Source organism: Sciurus carolinensis, chromosome 10 (assembly GCF_902686445.1).
Source record: "Sciurus carolinensis chromosome 10, mSciCar1.2, whole genome shotgun sequence".
In the NCBI taxonomy this organism is placed as follows: Eukaryota; Metazoa; Chordata; class Mammalia; order Rodentia; family Sciuridae; genus Sciurus; species Sciurus carolinensis.
Window position 1 is genome coordinate 125,378,233 of NC_062222.1, and position 20,544 is coordinate 125,398,776.

Below are 20,544 nucleotides of genomic sequence, written 5' to 3' on the forward strand. Positions count from 1 at the left end.
CTTTTCAGCTTCTTTTTTCTTATTTTTAAAATGCAAGTTAGACAACTCAGGGGGTTATGTTGCCAACCAAATCTAAAGTAGGCAGCAGAAGTCCCCTCGAGTTGCATGGAACCATAATAAGGAAACTGACTAACATGTAGTGTCCTACACACTAGCAGAGTGGCTCATTTGATTTTCTAATTTTTAAACAGTAGTTTAAAAACTGCATTTCCAAAGAAGCTGTTTGGTTTGGAGCATGAGATTAATTTGAATCTCAAGAAAGACATATATATTTTTCAAGAAGAACTTTTGTTAAAAAAATTCTCTTCTCTAGATTAAAAGGAAGTTGCTTTAAAAGGTAGCTAATTATCAGCCCTCTTGAAAATAAAACGTATGACTCTACCTCTAAGAGCCTAGTACTAATGTTAGTTTTAAGTGTAGGCTACAGTTCATTCATTCATTCATTTATCCATCCATCCATGCCACTACTATTGAGTTCCTCATTATGCTATTCTCTACGTGCTGTAAAAATTAGGTATGCGTGCCAGATTCTTCATTCTTTTACTTGTTTGGCAGCTCATTTCATTTGTTAATGCTTATTAGAGATGGTGGAGTGTTGACAAATGTTTAACAATTGGCTCTCTGGGAAAAGAAAATGAGCCTGGATTTGTAGCATTTTGCTGATTTCTGGAGTGGAAATACTCCTGACATGACTGATTTCAAGTCAACACCAAGCATGATGTCCCAGGACTCTGGTGTGGAAATGGCATATCAACAGCTCTCAAAGCTTAGCTCACAGAGATCCCTTTTACATGGGCTATTCTCAAAGTATAGTCCTTGCAACACGGTATCCCTTGGGAATTGGTCAGAAATGCAAATTGATAGGCCCACTGGAGACCTGTAGAATGAGAAACTAGTGGTAGGGTCCAGAACAACTGCTCTACAACACTGTCTGGAGGCTGGTGCTGTGAAGTGTATATGTCTAACAGAAACCACAGTCTTCTCTCCAGATGAGAAGATGCACATGCTGCATTAGCTCTACTGCTAAGGAATAATCACTGCATCTTGAGTTTCCTTAACATACTCAAAGCTGTACTAACTACCATCTTCATCTTTAAATGATAGCTATGTTTCCAAAAAGGATGTATAGCTTGGAAAAGGACATTAATTTGAATCTAATGAAAGAAACATGTATTTTTTTTATTAATAATTCAAACAATTTCTTTTATCTACATTAAAAGAAAGTCACTTTGAAGGACAGCGAATTATCAGTCTAGAAATAATTCCATGAAACAATTGTCCTCAAACTGACTTATTTGAAATAATAACAGATACCTAAAATGAAATTGTCTAAACTAAAAATACTCTATGGAAACAAGAACTTCTATGATGACTTTTCCTTAATTCTATCAGATTTTGTTTTGCTAAAATACAATCTACTTCTCCAATGTTGAAAATTAATCAGGCAATTGGTATAATGCAACTTATGTACAAAATTATTTCCATGTGCAGTCCTCCAATAGCACATTCAATGATGCATAATTTAGAAAACAATGTTTTGACAAAGCAAATTTTATTTAACACAAAATGATGGTAGTTAAACTGGATTTCAACTGGATGAGTTCTCTGGGGTAAGAATATGTAAAATACCCCCTTCTAAAACATCAGTGTGGTGTATTTTTAACAATGTTACCTAAGTGGAAACAAATCATGATTTAAACATTTGATTCACCCAAACCAAATATTTACTAAGACCTTTAGGGGAAAGCTGATTGCAATAGTGTTACGGATGGATTTTGCTATAATGATGAAGAAGTGGTACCTCTCATCAGAGATTCACCCTGTAGTAAGGGCCCGAGTAAGGACAGAGACTGTGCCACTTCATCACATTTGGATAGAAGCCAGAGAAGTAGTCAGAGCAGAATTAAAACCTGAGACAATCTGTAAATTGAAGGTGAAAGGAAGAAGGGATAAAGAGTAAATCCACTACAGCTGTGCTGCCCAAGAATCTGGCTGTGTTTTTTAAGCATTGAAGAATTCACGGAGAACACAGGTTTATGTGAAAGCAAATGAATGGAACTTGATTTGGGACATTCTGAATTTGTGATATCAGTAGTTATCCTCTTTTACTGTTTGCCATGCACTGTTCTGAATACTTGTATCAAATAGCAGGATTCTCACTCAGTCCCACAGGGAAGATGTGGGGCTGCTTTAGCTCTACTGCTAAAGCATGGTACAATTATTTATCACCCCCATTTTCCAGGTGAGATCCCAAGAATTGATGTGATTTATCCACCACTACACTGTTAGTGGGTGGAGGAGCTGGTACTCAAGTCAAGGCAGACTGCCTTGAGAGTACTGGCTCCAGTCTATTACTTCACCGTCTTTTTTTTGAGAACTAATGACATTCAAATAGCTCAAAAAACAAAATGATATGAAATGAAATGCCAGCTGAGGACTTGCTTCTACTCCTTTCCTTTGTCTCTATGCCTAGCTTTTCTTTATGCACATTTGTAGAAATACAAATGCATACACTTGTACCTAACTTTGACACTGGCCTATCTCATTTAATTTTTCTAGCCGAGCTACATATCTTGAAAAATCTTTCAATATTACACATAGATCATTCATATTTCTTCCTTCCCTCCCTCCCTCCTTTTCTTCCTTCCTTTCACTTAGTATATTATACTTTTTCTTAATATAGTATATAATAAAATACTAATTAATATTATATTAAACATATCTACCTATCTAAATTCTAGGTAATTGTTGATTCTTTGAATTTACTGAAAATAATGTATTAGCTTTCCCTAAATTATCATCATAATTTAAAAGGCAAGAGTTAAATTGTGTTTGCCCTAGACCCAATACTGTGTGCCTCTACTTGGTGATCTTGCAGCAGAAACACAGACTTCTGGTTTCTAACAAAGAGTGTGCAACATGATATTCTTTTCATAAATGTCGCAGGGCATATTCTATTGTTTCTTAGGCAAAAAAGGAAATGAACATAAACTCCAAATGAGCTCTGAAGAGTATGTTCTCATTCAGATATAGTCACTTGGGTTTCTATAATTTATCTGCAGATATGTTTCAGTTTATTTTATATGAATGCTAGCTTTATTAGACCAACTTCCAAAACTTCACCATGGTTTCTGGGAATTTCACACTGCTTCATCATCATCAAAAAATAAAAAATATAAATAAACCACAAATTTATGATATCTTTTTATGGTCTGAAATATATCAGGGCTATATAATTTAAGGCCTAGTAATAGTTAAAATGTTGGTACTAATTCATCACTAGTTGGAAGTTAAATAACCATTGTATTCCACTTTGAAACCAATAATTATTGTTTTCCAAGCTCCAAATAGTCCCACGTGGGTCAGCTCACCACCAGAAGGGCTTATTGAATTTCACTCATGGATGCAATTGGCATCTGTTTTCCCAGGACTATTTATGAAGGATCTGATAAGATGTGAAGACTTCTGATAGGATGTGAAGGCTTTAGAAGCACATTTATATATGCTACTTCACTTGATGTCACAGACAACATCCTCTCACTTGCTGCCAAGTGAGTTTGGCCTACAGATGTGTTTAGCTCACATATCTTGTATTAAAAATATAAATCAATATTTAAAGGAGAGAAAACATATTTTATAAAACACATGTGTTTGCCTTTTCTGGAAAAAACAGAAATCAGGCAAAACCTGGGCCAATATTTTCACACAGCAGCATTTAGAGAGAACTGAGAATTCATGGTCCTGATGGTTCACTCATTATAGCCTCTTCTTTCCATTGTCAATAGCAAGACTATTTGTAATAGAGGGATACTCATCTAAGAAGTTAGATCTTTTGAAGAATGAAGGGGTGAGAGTGTATCATTTCTTACATTTCATTTACTTAATCCACTTAAGATACCTGCCTGGAAAAAATATGCATGGGTGGGTATCCCTTCACTAAAGGGTGACAGTTATTTCTATGGAGGAGGCAACTAACTAGGTCAAGTGTGCAGGATGATGGAGAGTTGGTATTGACACCACAGGTATCTATCATAAAGCCTGCTGCTATGGCTCATATGTTCCCCCCAAATCCATGTGTTGTAACTTAATCCCCAGTGCAACAATCCTGAAAGGTGGGATCCTTCAGAGTTGATCAGGAGCTAGTTGTGTTAGGCTGAGGCAGGAGGATCGTGAGTTCAAAGCCAGCCTCAGTAACTTTGCAAGGCCCTGGACAGCATAGTGACTCCCTGCCTCAAAATAAAACATAAAAAGAGATGGAATGTGGCTCAGTTGTAAACTGCCCCTGGGTTCAATCCCCAGTAGCAAAAAAAAAAAAAAAAAAAAGGAGAGAGAGTTTATGAGGTTATGAGATCTCTACCTTCATGAGTGGATTAATTCTGCTATCAAGGCATGGGTTAGTGACTGTGGGAGTGGGTTCCTGGCTAGAAGATGAGTTTGGCTCCTTTCTTCCCCATCCCATCTTTCCTTCTGCCTTCCGCCATGGGATGAAGCAACTAGAAGATGCTTACCAATGTGGCCTCTCAACTTTGGACTCCATAGAACTATAAGAAATAAATCTCCATGGCCTCTTTTCTACTCATGATCAGGTGTTCCGTTAAACTGAACTAAGACGCCTGCTACAGGCAAATCATTCCCGCCCATGCTTATCACAAAATCATAGAAAAGAAGCAGTTCTTCATTAAACAAGTTTTTTCACCTTTACCAGTAACTGAGAGATCTTCACCTGTAAATGGCAGAAGCCGGGTGAGAGCCCGTGTCGTAGCTGGCGCGAACTCGCCCACGGTAGAGCTCCACTGCGATATGGTCTCTGTCGCCCTTGTACAGGAGGATGCCGCTGTCCTCATCTGTGGCGATCTAGTAGGAAATCACCTTGATGTTACTAGGATGTACAGCCCACCAAACATCTTTCATCAAAAAGAGACAGACCACTAAGTGAAGTGAGGACTTCTTAGAATGGTCCCTTTTGTCCCCATGGCTATAAGAAAATAATGTATGCTGAAATTACTGTTTGCAGGGTGACCTGTCTGCAACTCTTTCTGGTATAAATTAATTCATAAGGAAGCTAAAAAATCATAACACATACTTAAGTAAATATGTTGGATCTGCCCAGAACTTCCTTTGCTAGAGAATTTTCACTTATTTGCTGTTTTTGCTCCCATTACAGGTCTTGTTCTTGGCAAATGCTAAAGATGACTCTGCATCCAGCAAGATTCATTTTCATATACCATATTTAAACAACAACAACAACAAATTCCTTATAATAATGCCACATGCAGGGGGAAATTTCTGTTCTTATACTGCTTTTCTTTTAAAGGACTAGTTAGGTCAAAGGTATTACTTAAGCCTCAACACCACTGTAACACTTTCTGTAACTATCCCATGTGACAAATAGTGGAAGGTAGGGGAAAGGTTTTTAAAGACAGCCTACCTGTCTCCCCTTGCTCATGATTTCAACAGAAGCCCACTCCTCATTGAAGTGTTGGGGTAAAACAAATAAAAAGAGGTATGATCTCTAGGAAACTGGCTAATGCTGTTTGCATTCAAAATATTTTTAAAAAGATTTTGGTTACCAGAAAAACAATAAACATGTAGACCCAAGTGCATGTATCGCCCCCAGTCTAGCACAACTGTTTCCATATGGATCTGATGACTTCTTAAAGGTACACAGTGATTTGGAAAGATTTAAAATATGTGTTTGAAAATTTCATGCCAATTCTTCAAGACTCTGAGAGAAGAGTCAGGAGATACTGGCTGCACTGTGGTGTCTGTTTTCCCTGCATCCTTCTCAGCTGTGGGTTACCTAAGAAAAGTCTCCCTCTGTGCAGGGTCTCAACTTCAGAATCATGAAGACAAATAAACAAAATATCTTTACTAGAGCAAAAAAATGAAGGGACATAGTTTGCTACTGTGGGGAGTTTTTTCCCTTTTGGATCAAGTAGCAAATAAAAATACTGGTTCCTATTTCATTTTAAAAATATAAATTTGAAGAGAAGAATTACCAAAGGTTTACCCACAAGGAACATTTTTTGTCATTGTATGGTGAGGTTGTTAACCTTCTATTTGAGGAACACCATCATTTACTCATCAGTTACCCTGATGTACATTCCTAGAGCTGAACGAGGCTTAAAATCAGATCAGCTGTTTCTGGAGGGGCATCTCTCACCTGAAGTGTGATGTTAGTCTGAGGTCGGACCTTGGCTGAAGGAATCTGAAGATAGGATTCTTTGTTTATAAAATTCACACTGACCAGTTTTTCACACTTCTCTCCTTGGTATCCAGGCAAACACTGACATATTGGCTCATTTATCCTGATGATGCACTGGGCTCCATTCTGACAATCAAAATTATCACAGGGGCTGGTACGAGGGAGGACCATGGGGGGAGAAAACTCACAGAACAAGCCACTGAAGAATAAAGAGGAAAAAACCTATGTTAGTTAGATGATATGTGAATTTGAGTCCTGTAGGACCTAATTCAAAATAGCAAGTGGTACTTCTGCTTTACCTGTAACCTTCCGGGCAGATGCATGTATAGCCATTCACTGCATCTGTGCAGTGGGCACCATTTTTACACTTGTTATCTTGGCAGTCATCAAAGTCAATGTCACAGTGTTCACCAATGTATCCTGGTGTGCAATCACACCTGTTTGAACAAGCAGGTAAAGTTTCAGACTCAACTGATCTAATATTAGTAAAACAGCTTCATTTCATTTAGAAAAGATGGTAATATTTTTAATAAAACTTATTTAGAATTATCTTATCCCTAAGTAATGAAGTCCAGTAAATAGTACTGGCTGCAAAGTATGGCATGGTTTCTCACTGTGATCTATCAGTATCTCACTGATAATACTGAACAGCCACAATAGAAATAAGAGCAGATTAACTGCATCAGGGTTTCTCCCCCCTCTTCTTTTCTTCCTCCTCTCCCCTCCGTACTACCCACTTTGCTTGCAGTGTCCTTTACTTTTAGTTCTGCCTAGTTGATTTGACCATTGGGATGATAAAAGTACTACATTGGAAAATACACTGCAAATTTTAAACATATTTTTTAATGATGGACATTTTTAATTTTCCTAAAGAAACTAGACACACTGGAACAAAGTCTAATTTTTAGAAAATCAATTTTGTTAATACTGCATACCCAGTTGGGCATGATGGTGCACACTTGTAATCCCAGTGGCTTGGAGGATGGCAAGTTCAATGTCAACCTCAGCAATTTAGCAAGGCCCTAAGAACTTAGCAAGACCCTGTCTCAAAATAAAACAAAAAAAAGGGTTAGGAATGTGGTTCAGTGATTAAGTGCCCCTGGGTTCAATCCCTGGTACCAAAAAAAAAAAAAAAAAGAACAAAAAACCCACAAAACAAAACAATAACAAAACCCCCCATTAAGTCATTCGTATAGTGTTTATATATAATGTATGATCAATAGTGATTGCTAATTTTTATAATTATTTATATACTTTTATAATTCTATAAAGGTCTTTATCATTTATTCTTCACTAATTATCCCCTGTTTTATTTCAAATATATTAGGATTTAAGTAAATAAATTAAAAATACTCAGATGAATGTGACATTACTGAATGCCAAGGATTTTGTCTTAAAATGCAAAATCAGGCTTTAAGCATTTTGGGAGAACTGATGAGTTAAAACAAATGGGCGTGTATGCCTCCTAAGAGTAACAAGCTGACTTTGAACTTGCATGTATGAATTAAGAAATGAAATGAGCTCAGTGCAACAGCATGCTTATTCTGCCATCAGTTGTTTTTAATGCTGAATTGTAATGAAACAAAGTAAACAGCAAGACTGAAGCTAAATGGACCCTAAGTGGCCATACAGATTCAGAAATAGATGGACAAGGCCCTGGAAGAGAACTTCCATCAATGTTAATGTGAGCAGAGTGACTGAAGTACGGAGTATTAAAAGAAAGAACAAATGCTTTGAAACACTTTGAATTATTCATCTAAGAGGTCAGAGTAAAAGATAAAGAGAACCATGCACTTACTATCATGGCTGTCGAAGAGACATTTTATATCCTCTTTCCCCCCAATACTAGTTTTCAAGTCCATTAGAACCTGCAGTTATATCATGATCAACATTTTTGGTTTGTTTTGGTTCCTCAGAGCAAGTTTCAAAACAGAAAAATTTGAACAAGAATGACTTTAAGTTTGTATTATCAATAAGACCTATCAAATTCCTTCTACACCACTGACAAGGAATAAAGACAAAAGCAAAGAATACAAAATACCATTTAGAAACCCAAAAGCCAAATAAGTAAGATGCATCCTTGAAAATACTACTTATGGCATCTCATGATCTGGAAATATCTCAAAGCAATTCAGAAGATTGATGAGGTATCTAATATAGTCAGAAAAGTAAAACCAGACCTGTTAGTTTACTAATGAGAAAATGAGTTGAAGTAACAGTACAGTTGTCCAAAGAACACTTGGCAGTCGAGATTCTCTTGACCAGTTTCATCTTGTTTGATTTTTAAGCCCATTTTATTTCTGCAACTGTCATTCTTATAACATGCAATTATTTATAAGATGGGAGCCACAGCATACAGTCTGACTCAACCAGTTTTCACCTAACCTACATATGAGTATAAATGGAGCTCGTGAATTACTGACTACTGAAAATAATAATCTTCCAAGTCAGCTAAACCATAATCCACTGAAAGGCACTTTAAAGAGTGTACAACCTGAAAGTGACAGAAGATATTTATTTAAGAATTTGTTGTTTTGAAGACAAACTCTTATTTTTAATGCTTCCATTAAGTCTTACAGATACTTCATCTTATAATTACAAAGCCATGCAAAACCTGTTCAGTAAATAAGCACTTCTGGAAAATCTGCCTAATTTCTCTGAGAAATGATGATATTGATTATGTAAGTGATGCACTTTCAATTGTGACATTCATTTGTGGGCATATCAAAGAGGATCAGGAGTAAAAGTAATTTACCTAAGGTAGTTTAATTGAATAAAATGTAGTATAAAATTCTGTATAAAATTAAAAAATTTAATAGGACTTTTGGTGGTTGCATAGAGTTGTAAACTAAAAATATTATGAAAGAGAGAATCAAATCTATCTTTTTCCTGCTTGATAAGACATCCAATGGGATCAGCAGTTACTGCAACTGTCATCTATATACTCTAAAATTAAGATTATAAAGCAAATTGAAATGAAAGAATACTGCCAAGAGAAAACTTGAGAATAAATATTTAATTTGGATTGATCTTTGAAAGACAGAGAGGGTCTACTGGCCTCACTCCCCAACTTGATTCAGAATGTATGAGATCATTTGATAAATATCAAAAGCTTAGAGTAACAGCTGAAACCCCAGTTTCTCTTATGAAACTATTTGTAAAGCTGAGTAATTTTAAACTCTCTGAATCCTATGGCAACTAATTGTGGGTCATTTCACTGAGAAGATAAAGTATGTAAAAGCTAGAAAGCATTACAAAAATATGAAATGGTATTATCACCATGCACCCTGTCCATGGAGATATTCAATAAATACAGGTGAAGAAGCTAATAATGTCATTTTCTAATATCTGATGTAAGCACAGATCAACTACTGTGTCATGCCTACAATCCCAGTCTATCATCTTCACCCCCAATGGAAGTGTTTGTTCATAAACTATAAAACCACGTAGGGTAACAAGTATTAGGAAAAATCACTCAACTGGAAAATATCAACCGAACCTGGCTCTGCCAATAAGTAACCTTGAGATCTTTGGAGAATCATTCAACCTCTCTGGACCATGATTTCCTTGTATTTGAAGTGAATTTGGATCACATGCTCTCTAAGCCACTGGCAACTCTAAAAAGAGACTTCACTGTTGATCGACTGAAAATATTTCAGGATTGCAGCAAACGAATCATGTAATTTGGTACCAAACAGAATTCACAATTATTTCTGGGGAGGAAAACAAAATAATTTTGATGTTCTGAGTTCACTTGAGGGAACCCTCTACCCAGAATGACTGTCACTTTTACAGAACCACAGGACATATATTAAGGTAAAAGGAGCACTATTGATAATTATAGTGAGACAACAGGCACATCCTGGAACTGGCCGGGGCAGGCTGGGACACACAGTTGATCTATCTTTCCCACCTTGGATAGTCTGACTGTTCTTTCAGACCATAACATTTTCAGCTACATTCAAACCACATTGTTTATTTCACCACAAACTTACCTTTAACGATGCACCAAAGGATGCCATGCATCTAGCTGGGTTGGCTTTCAAATAAACCTGAGGAGGATGAGGCTAAGGCTCCTTTATAACCCAACTGATCTCCCAGAAAGTCTTGGCACAAAACAAAAACTTCCTTTCTTTTTCTGCAGTGTGCTAAGAGAAGTCCATGATGACTATGAACATTATAAAGTGATCCTTGGCACTAGTGAGCAAGTCCTTTTAACCCTGAGGCCAGGTGTGAGGCTATGTTGGGGAAGAAAGGTTCCCTCCCCAGTTGTGAAACCAGGAGAGACCTCTGACTTACTTGAACCCCCTTGGCGTCAGGATGCACTTGGAGTCATGCTGGCACGGGTTCAGGTCCTGGGCACAGAAGTCCAGCTTCTCCTCACACAACTCGCCTGCAACATGGCAAAAGGAGTCAGTCCACACAGAGGGGTTATCAGGGTCTCGTCAGTCATCTGTATTAGGGGTCTTAGACATTAGTGCAGCTCAAGATTGAACAAAACATAAAAATCAAAACAAACTAATGCAGGACCCCTGCCCCTGCAACAGATGATGATATAGAACCCGAAGATCCATATCCAATCTTGGTTCTGCTACTAGACTGGCTTGTAATTTGGGACAACTAGAGTGATATGTGACTAACTTGAGCCCCTTGAGAATTATGTTATTAGAATGAGGAAAAAAAAATTGAGAGCTTTTCATTTTTGCTTTATTTACGTGTTTATCAGTATATTATTTATTTAATTTGGGGGTTTTATTGAGGTATAGCACAGACAGACCCAAGAAATAAATGGTAGTTGATGAGTATTCACACACAGCCCACTTAGGTGACCAGTATCCACATCCAGTCACACTTATTTAACAGATTTAACAGCATGTCTGAAGCCTCCCTCATGCCCTCTTCTGGTTACTAACCCCACTGAGGGCAGCCACTATCTTGAGAAGACCATAGATTAGTAGTACCTAATTGTGACCCTGACATAAAAGGAATCATTTGGTATGTACCCCTGTATATCTGGCTTATTCTGTAGTTTTATGTTTGAAAAAATATCTTCACATCTTCATAGTCTCCACCATTTTATAAATTTAGAAGAATATTTTGTTTCCCTTTTATGAATCATTGTAACAGCTCAACAAAGTACATCTGAGCAACATCCAAAGAAAAAAGTAAAAGCAAAACCTAAGGTAGACATTTTTTACATGATTGTCAGTTAGGTCACAAAGAATCATTTTTATCAACAAATGAAATCAACAAACATATCCATATCAATTTCACCATTCTTTGTTACATTACATATTAGATAATCTCATAGGAAATTTCTTCCAATATGAATAGCATGCTCACTATTTAAGATATATTAGGTCAAGTATGATTCTCACTGAGATGATGATTTTTTCTAATCATTGAATAAGACACTAAGGTGACTAATAAGGTACATTTTAAAAGTTCTTTTCTACCTTGCTTTTAAATTATTTTAAATTGTTTTATATGAAATAAATGAAGAAATAAAGTGCCATATTAAAAGGTAGGTATTAATTTCCAAGAGACTACTAGAACTTTCACTTGTTCAGAGTCTGAATTTGAACAGTAATGGTTTAAAAATCAGGAGTTTGCAGAAAATTCTTCTGTTAAAGATCATACTTTTTAAAATAACATACTACTGGTTGGTGGAAAGAGTTGCCAGCTACAAGTGGTATATTATTTAGACTTTAAGGATCTTTCCCCATGATGCATGTATAAAAATGTATTCATCTGGTGATTGCATGAATCTGTTTTCTCTCTGTCTTAAAATGAACTAATTGCACTGAAGGTCTTATGTATTTCTTCTGTAAGATTTTCAGGGTCTCTAAACCCGTGAGACAAAAGTTTGTAACAACATTTATCTGCTTAGCTACTTTCAAACAGGGGTTTTTCAAGATTTGTGATTTTAATTACCAGTACTTTAAGTTACACACCGTGATGGAATTTAACCATTCCATTTTATTGGTCTACCAAGATTAAATCACTTTCATTTTCTAATCAAAGTCATCCTGTTGGGATGCAATCTATGTACTGTAATCTATATCCAGGGTGGTTTGTAAAGTTGATGACAGAGAAGGACCACTTGCAATATATATGAAATGTTATCTCTGTGCATTTCACTTTATTTCCAAACAATAAATTCTAAAATGATATCAAAGTTTTACTTTTATTCACTTTGATCCAATCCAACCCAGTTCACTTAATTCAATTTAAACCACAATCAACAGAGATATACTATATTTGTTGTACTAAATGCAGGGGCTACAGGGAGGAATGCAGTTGATTCTGCCTTCAATCAGTTTGGAGTCTTCCAATAGAAAAATTCTGAGCTAGAGGCAGAACCTAGAGTGAATTTCATTGCTACAGAGAATGAAAGAGTTGACTCTATCTTCACCACAAGAAATTTCTCCATAAATCTGCTATAGAAAGGAGTGAGAAGGGAGGCAATTCTAATAAACTGTTGCATAAACAGATTGCTAAATTTGTAATTAAGAGCTTTAGGGTAAGTGTACCAACAACCTGAATGTGAAAATTACATAAATGTAAAGTACATATTCCTTATCTCTATAAGAATAGCATAAGGGCAGTATCAGTCATTACTGAAGTTGTATATGGTAATTGCTTGGTTCCCTTACGTAGATACACACCTGACTCTGATATGATTTCTAGGCTATTTTAAAAATGATTTGTCTCTTTTTACTATCACCAAACATTATAAAGCTAACACATATTACACAAAGAGTTCCTGTGATCTGCTACTGCCTAACTCATTTTTAAAGCCCAATCTTCTACCCTACACTTTTGTCATCTGGTCTGTTCATTGTTTTATGAAGTTATCTCAACTTAATACCTGGGATAATGTTTCTTTTCTTTTGCTTTAATAACTTCCTTTGACATTTCTGTTGCTGATTTGCTCACTCAGGCTTGTGCCTGCCTATGGGAAATATATTGTATTGTTTATTTACTTAATCAGCATTTGTAGAGTGCTTACTACCATGTGCCAGACAGTTTTAAAATATGCAGTCACTTAACAGTCATGACAACCACGGAAGGCAGAGTTGTAGAGTTGCACTGTTATGTGTGGTTTTTATATTATTGGTGTCTCTCTCTTTCCCTTTGATTGACTGTAAGATCATTGGGAGAAGAAATCTTGACATATTCACTTTTCTATCTTCCTAGAGGTATGGTAGGGTGATAGACTCAAGTAATATTTATTGGAATATTCATCTATTCATGAGTAGTTAGGGCAAGAATTCTGACTTGTCAATTTATGCTCAACTTGGGTTTCATTTCAGCCTTTAGACATGTTTCTGTTTAATTTTTACTACATAAGTGATTAATCATTAATAAAAAACATAGCTTTTTTTCTTCATTTTTTTTTTCCTGGTGGTGGTGCTGGGGATTAAACCCAGGGCCTTAAGCATGCTAGGCAAGCACTCTACTAACTGAGCTATATCCCCAGCACCTGTTTTCTTCATTTTGAACATTACTTTTTTTCCTGTCTCTGAATTAAAATAAATGTTTTCACTGGGTTACTTCGTTAATTTCTCCTAATTATATTACATTTGGCTGTATTTGGGAAGTGCAGCTTTTAAAGGTCAAGTAGCATGCCACAATGCTACCAAGTCTTAAGAGCTCAATATAAGAAGGAGAACATAACATGCCCCTTAGACAAATGCTGGACTCTGCCTTTACTTCTCAATCATTAAGGAAATTGGGCATTGAAAGTGGCATTTGTTTTTCAAGAAGAACCAAAATACATCACACCAACCACAGTGAGTTAATTGGGAGAACTGTAAAAGTTCCCCTGAACCTGAGAGGACATTATACAAATTTTATTTGCTTTTTATTTTTTTTTCTACATCTATAGTCAGAGATAGTACCAAGGTAGTGGGAAAATGAACAAAAATATGGGGACTGAGTTGAGTGTTCTGATGGTTCAGGGCCTGAGAGAATATCAATGGCCACTTCCTTTGTTGAGATGATAAAATAATAGTGGAATATTCTTTATTACAATCCAGACAGTCAGTGTTTAAATCGATTACCTTATAAGCAAGTCTTTATATGTTTAATTCAGCATCAGAAATGATGTTCAGCCCATTTGCATGGCTTGGAGCAATGTGTTTCAACACAGGTTAAATGTCTGCTCACAAACCTCTTAAGAGAGAGGGATCTGGTCAAATCTTCATTTCATGATCTGGCACCAACCCACCCACAAAATCTCAGGAAATTCTATTTGTTTTCGGCTTTGAACCTTTAAAGTCCCCAATGACAAAGCAACAGCATGGAACACAATGGCTGGCTGGCCTTTTGTGAGTTTGATTTTGATGAGATGAGCAAATTAACAGTTCTTGCAATTATGGTTTTCAACTTTTTTGTGGATAGGGGGTTCAAGGATGGTGGATATATACAGGTTGCTGGTCTCTGCATTGGTGAGGAAACAGTGGTCCACCAGCAGGTCTATTATTACCTCTTAGGATAAGAGAGGTTAGTGAATAATCCACTGTAACTGGTAACAGAGGTAGTTGGCAAACAATAACTGGGCACAGCAGAACTATCTGAAGACAAAGCACCATGTGTCCTAATATCAGGCACCTTTCTGGTGAGAAAATTATGCCTAGTTCTTGGGTCATCTCATCTGATTATATCTGTCAGGTACTCATGGGACTAGAGATGGCAAGCTCTACAGTAGCACTAGTATGAGCTGTGAAGGGACATGGCAAGAGTGGAGCTCACATCCCTAAGGGGGAATGGCTACTCACGGTCCCACTCTTGAAGAGGAGCTATAGATCATTACGTATGGAACATCTGTGAAAATACTAATTTCTCTGAAGAATTTGTCACAGTGGTAACATGACCATTCATCCTAGCTTGCTTAAGACAGTCCTGTTTTACCTTTGGTTCCAACTTGACTGTCAAGAGTATTCACAAGCACACACAGAGGTGACCTGCTCCGGATGGTAAGCATTATGGTCATCTACTTAGTGGAACAGTGAAAGCTGGTCATCAGAGTTGATAATACTCTTAAGGGAAGAGCGAATCAGCACAAAGAGATGGGTAATGCAGCTGGCATGCTACCAGAGGGGGCATTTATGCTTAGCGGGACAAAACAACATTACAGTCTTCAGGGGTGCAGGGTGCGTCTAGAGCCCCTGTGGTGTCAATATTGCAAATACTACTGGAATGAAGTGGAAAGCTCTATGCACATGGGTGACTGTTCTGAGAAATCGCACCTGGAGTTGACCTTACCCACTGCTTCATTTCAAATCTATGAGCCAAACTGATTTTTATGTCCTTCCTTGTTAAAAACAAATGGGCCCTTCCATTTAACTTCATTTGTAATTCTCTCCTATCATTATATCCTTTTGTTTAAATTTCTTATTACCACTACTGAAAACTGAAATTTATGTGTTTGTGTGTGTGTGTGTGTGTGTGTGTGTGTGTGTGTGTGTGTTTGTGAGAGAGAGAGAGAGAGAGAGAGAGAGAGAGATTGGAGATTGAACCCTGGTGTGTTCTACTGCTTGCCTACATCCCCCAGGGCTTTTATTTATTATTTTGAAACAGGGTCTTGCTAAGTTGCTGAGGCTGGGGTTTGTAATCCTCCTGCTTCAGCCTCCTGAAAAGCTGGAACTACAAGAGTAAAATCATGGTCTTAGAAGTACTGTGTCATTTTTTTCCCTGATATTTATCCTAAAATCTCCCTTTTCCTTTTTCTAATTATTCTGCTATCAAATCAATTTTTAACATCACCATATATTTTGAATGCCAACTATGCATAGAAAATGGTGTCTGGGATAGGCATGTAATGGTGGCAATGACACAAAGATGTTCCTATTCTCATGGAACTCATACACTAGGGGGAGGAGAAACAAGCAAATCCAATAACACCCCAAGTAAATATAACATTGCTTCTGTCATGAATATTAGTAGAAAGATTCCCTGGTGCTCTAGAAAAGGAACTGATTGTTCGAGGGGAAACAGGAGTAGCTTCTTGAAGAGAGTTGGGGGTGAAGGTAAAGTGAGAAATGCAGAGCATAGGCAGGGGCTCTGTGCAGGAGGGGCACAGAGAGTAGGGCTCTGACAGGTGGGCTGTAAGCGTGGGACAACTGGCACCAGAGGAGGCCGCGGCGCTAGTTACATTAGCAGAAGTCACGCAGAGAAAGAAAGTTTTGAAGGGCAAATCACTTTCTAGCTACCAAGCAACTGGGAATCAGCATGTCTCTTCTAGGCATGCTTTATTCTCAAAGTTTGCACAGGAGAAAAGAAGATTGGCCCTGGATTAGAATTTCTGGGACTTTCCAAGTCAAATCTCTGTTTAAAATATTAATATATTTTACCTGAAACAAAGCAGTAGGCAAGGTACTCAATTAGTAATTGACTACAGCATCTCTATTCATTTTTTGCAAAAGTTAGCCCTTGCAATCCAGGTTGGGCATGTCTACAGCAGAAGTAATTTTAGAGACCAGTACATGGTGTTGCAGGCATACTTAGCTGCTGTTAGCTTCTGCTAATGCAACTAGACTCATGTCTTTGCTCTCTGCAATAAGTAAAAAAACATCTCAGAATACATTTGGGGATGAAGAAGGGATGGAGGGACTCTGGTGCTGACAATGCCTTCTATTCATAATTGTACCAAATGAGTTTTTTTTTTTTTTTGAGAAAGAATCATTAATATTGATAATGATAGAGAGGGAACTTAGGACAGATCTCTGAATATCCAGACCAGAATTCTAGTGTTAAACTTAATCAGTTATGACATTTTCAAATATAATTGTAGCAGGGGAGGAAGTCTGGCTGAATTCCTGACAGAATCCCCAAGACACAGATTTTTAGAGGGTAAAACAAATCATTCTTTGAATATTTTCCTTTTGAGCTCCTGCTTGTCTCAAGCAGGAGCCTGAATTGATGAAACCAATTTTATTCTTTTTGAATTAGCTTAACAAGGGAAGGTATCAAAAAAACCAATCCAGCAGATAAAACACAACAGGTGTAATTTTTTATAAGTGAAGCACTTGAGGGCAAAGGTTATCTTTGCTTACATTTTTATACTTCTCCAATCACATCACCTGCACTAGCAAATCATTTGGCACAAACTAGCTCCTTCATGACAAAGCATGAAAATAGCACTCATTTGCCTGATTCTTGGTGGTAAATGCTATTTAAATGTTAATGAAAAAGACCCAGAAGCATAAAGGACAATGATTGGAAGGAGAGAGAGAATAAAGAAGACAGGGAGTAGTATGTGTTCTGAGATCTTAACTTGAGATACATGCTGAATGCTGTACTAGATGGGTCATCTGTTGACTCCTAGATATCCCTACAATTTCTTCTGCCAAAAATGACCATCTCTCTAGGAAGTGGAGAGGTTGAGCTTAGGAACTGAGGATTGTGTGTGACAGCACATTCATGGCATATGATCTATGAATTATCCACACTCCCTCATCTTTCTGAACTCAATTAAATGAAGGTGTTAGTGTAGAAACATAGGGAACTGCTCTTGAGGATCCATGAATTTTTGAAGATACTTGAGCCACTAATATATCTCCTCTCTGAAATGGGTACAAAATGTAACATGGGCATAATCGGGACAATGTCACAGAGAAAACCCACAAGGTAGTTAATCATAATTCAACATAAAAAGGTCTCAGAGAATGGGCTATCAATGCAGATACGAAGACATTTCACAGAAGGGAAGTCACTATTTTTTGTGCTCATTTGTTTTCTATATGACATGAAATTAGTTTCTTGATAGTGCTTGACCGTCAGAGTTTGATTAGTGTTCTTGTTTTTAAATTCTTTTCAGTTATGATCCAACATCAGGGTACACATTGACATAATCAGTGCTCTTATTCATAAAGTTTCTCTTTATTTCTAAACCTACAAAGTCGCTCTATGATGTTGTTAATGTACTTGGGGCCTGAGAAGTGATGACTTGCAATGTTCAAGCATCTGACCTGATTTGAACTTGCAGTCAGCAATCAAAGACAAAGTTTGCCTGGTGGACAAGGGGAATATTTTGTGGATTTTTGTATCACTTTCAGTACTTAGCATGGTGTTCCACATAAGGTATTTTCTCAACAAACATCTCACATTTTTAAATGGAAAAAACACTTACTTCTCCAAATAAACAATCCAAAAAGGGAGATTTTTTTTCCCCAGTACTTCCTCCTTGGAACTCTAGGGCTAAATGATAAAAACACTTAACAACAGCTACTGAAAATACAGAAAATACTGGACTCAGTTTTCAAAATAAATAAGTCCAAATTAAAGTGAAAGACTGGTCAAACTAAGTTGTTGTTCTGGGCTTCATAGGCACTGCTTGCTAACTAATGGAAGCAAACAACTCTTCTAAAATATTTTCTGAGATTCAAGTGGATTTAAGAAAGCTTTGAAAGGTTGCACAAAGAATGCAAACCATATAATATTGTTAGGTTGCCAAAGTATTTACTTAAAAATTGCCTGTAACTTTAATGTCCCTTATTGGAGGGTATCGATTAGGTTCACAACTATAATGATTCTGATATACAGAACTCATGTATCTTGAAGCAAAAGTAATGATAGAATTATTGTTATTAAGAGATCATGGAAATCTAAAAATATACCCCAAATCTAAAAATACAGTCAAATTAAAGAGTCCTTGAGCATTCAATATGTCCTCATACTTCAAAGTAGAATAAAGGATTAAAAAGAAAAAAAAACCTGCTCCTAAATAAAGTCTATTTGAAGTCATCATAGAATGACAATGATAATAGGGAAATCATTTTTAAAAGAAACCTGAAAAGAGACAGTAGGGGAAAATATGGTCAGAGAAACTTCCTTCATATACAAAATTTACTTTAGGCAAAAATTTCTCTACCAAAATTCCCATAAGAATTCTTTGGCTACTAGGCAGAATATAATCCAAATCATATTGGAATTAAATGATGTAAAACTTAAAACCATCTTGAAGGAAAGTCTCTGATATTCCTGAAGTACAAGCATTTGCCATTTTGGTGTTTCCTCTGCAATCTCAACATTCTCAAACACCTGCCTGAAGGAGGACAGATATCACTATCTCTGTTTCACAGAAAGTTAAAAAAGAAAAAGAAAAAAAGCCTAAAACTGAAGTACTATAATTTACAAATGTTGAATTGATACCGGAATTAAAATCTGAGCTTTTCCCGATACCTACACAAATTCTCACTGTATTACACGAGAGAAGGCAGCCTAGTCCTCAGGAGGATTATTGGCTAATTGTGTAGGCTTTGATTTGATCTTATTTTCATGTCTAAAGAAAACAGACTGCTTCTCTGCACTTGAATTTTGTGGCTACAGCCTTACTCCTTTCAATTGTGCATAAGGACAACTGTGTGTAGCAGGCTGAAGGGGTAGCTGGGAAAGCAGAAAAACTGATTTGGCATAAACAGAGCCACTGTGGGACATGACAAGAAGCCAGGCCTGGAGCATTGGCCTCAAGCAGAGGTAGGCTGGCTTTAGCAGAATGTCCCCAAGTTACAGTACACATCCTGGGGTCAGCAGGACACTGATCTGTATCCAGCCCCCTCCTCACAAGGTGAGAATTCTTGAGTAAATGACTTATTGTTGTTTTATAAATGTTATTGTTCAACTTTTTACTTTTCATATCCATAGAGTTCTTTTAGATTAACAATATGTCAACTGATTATGGAGGTTCATTTTATTGAGGAAAATTATCCTTGCAGCTATAAAAACATCGGAATTCTAGTTGTAATTAAGTTGTGGTTTAAAAATACAGAGAATGATTATCTGCTTTTGAAAGCAAATCTAGTCAGCAGCAACTTCTTGGAAATAAAAGAGATCTTTTATAAACATAAGCATGAAATGTAGTCACCACATGAAACCATGTGGCAACTTAAAATACTGCCGAACTGAGAGTACAAATGTCACTATCTAAGTTCATGTTCCCATGACAGAATAATTGCTGTTGTGCTTCTGAGATGAACTGAACTTCAGACATCCTCACTCCAGACCACCAATTATTATGGTATTTGTAAGAAGTCAAATAAAGTGTTGGATGCATTAACTGACAGAGAATAGCAAATTCTATATTTTAAACCCCTAAAACAAGAACCCATATTTTGTGTGTTTTTCAACTTCACTCTGCACACAGTAGGATAAGTGAGCAAGCACAATACACACTCAAACAGTGCAGCAGAAGGCTGTGGAGTGCTTAGCAAGAAAAGACAGAGCAGTCATGGTTCCATATCAGTCTCCCAAACCTGCAAGGACTTCATATACAAAGGGACCTATCAAGACAGGCTCAAGTGGTCCTCCAACAGTGTTTCTGAACTTGGTACTTG

General features: G+C 36.9%; 1 protein-coding gene across 2 annotated transcripts in view; it reads right to left on the bottom strand.

The window, feature by feature from the left end:
• Positions 1-20,544, bottom strand: part of Slit2 (slit guidance ligand 2) — a 344,949-nt gene that overhangs the window by 12,602 nt on the left and 311,803 nt on the right. For both annotated transcript variants that reach the window (XM_047566500.1, XM_047566498.1), the window contains 4 exons: positions 10,505-10,598; positions 6,505-6,642; positions 6,164-6,404; positions 4,724-4,854 (listed from right to left, as the gene is read on the bottom strand). In XM_047566500.1, the coding sequence (XP_047422456.1) occupies positions 4,724-4,854; positions 6,164-6,404; positions 6,505-6,642; positions 10,505-10,598 (604 nt within the window). The remainder of the gene's footprint in view (positions 1-4,723; positions 4,855-6,163; positions 6,405-6,504; positions 6,643-10,504; positions 10,599-20,544) is intronic.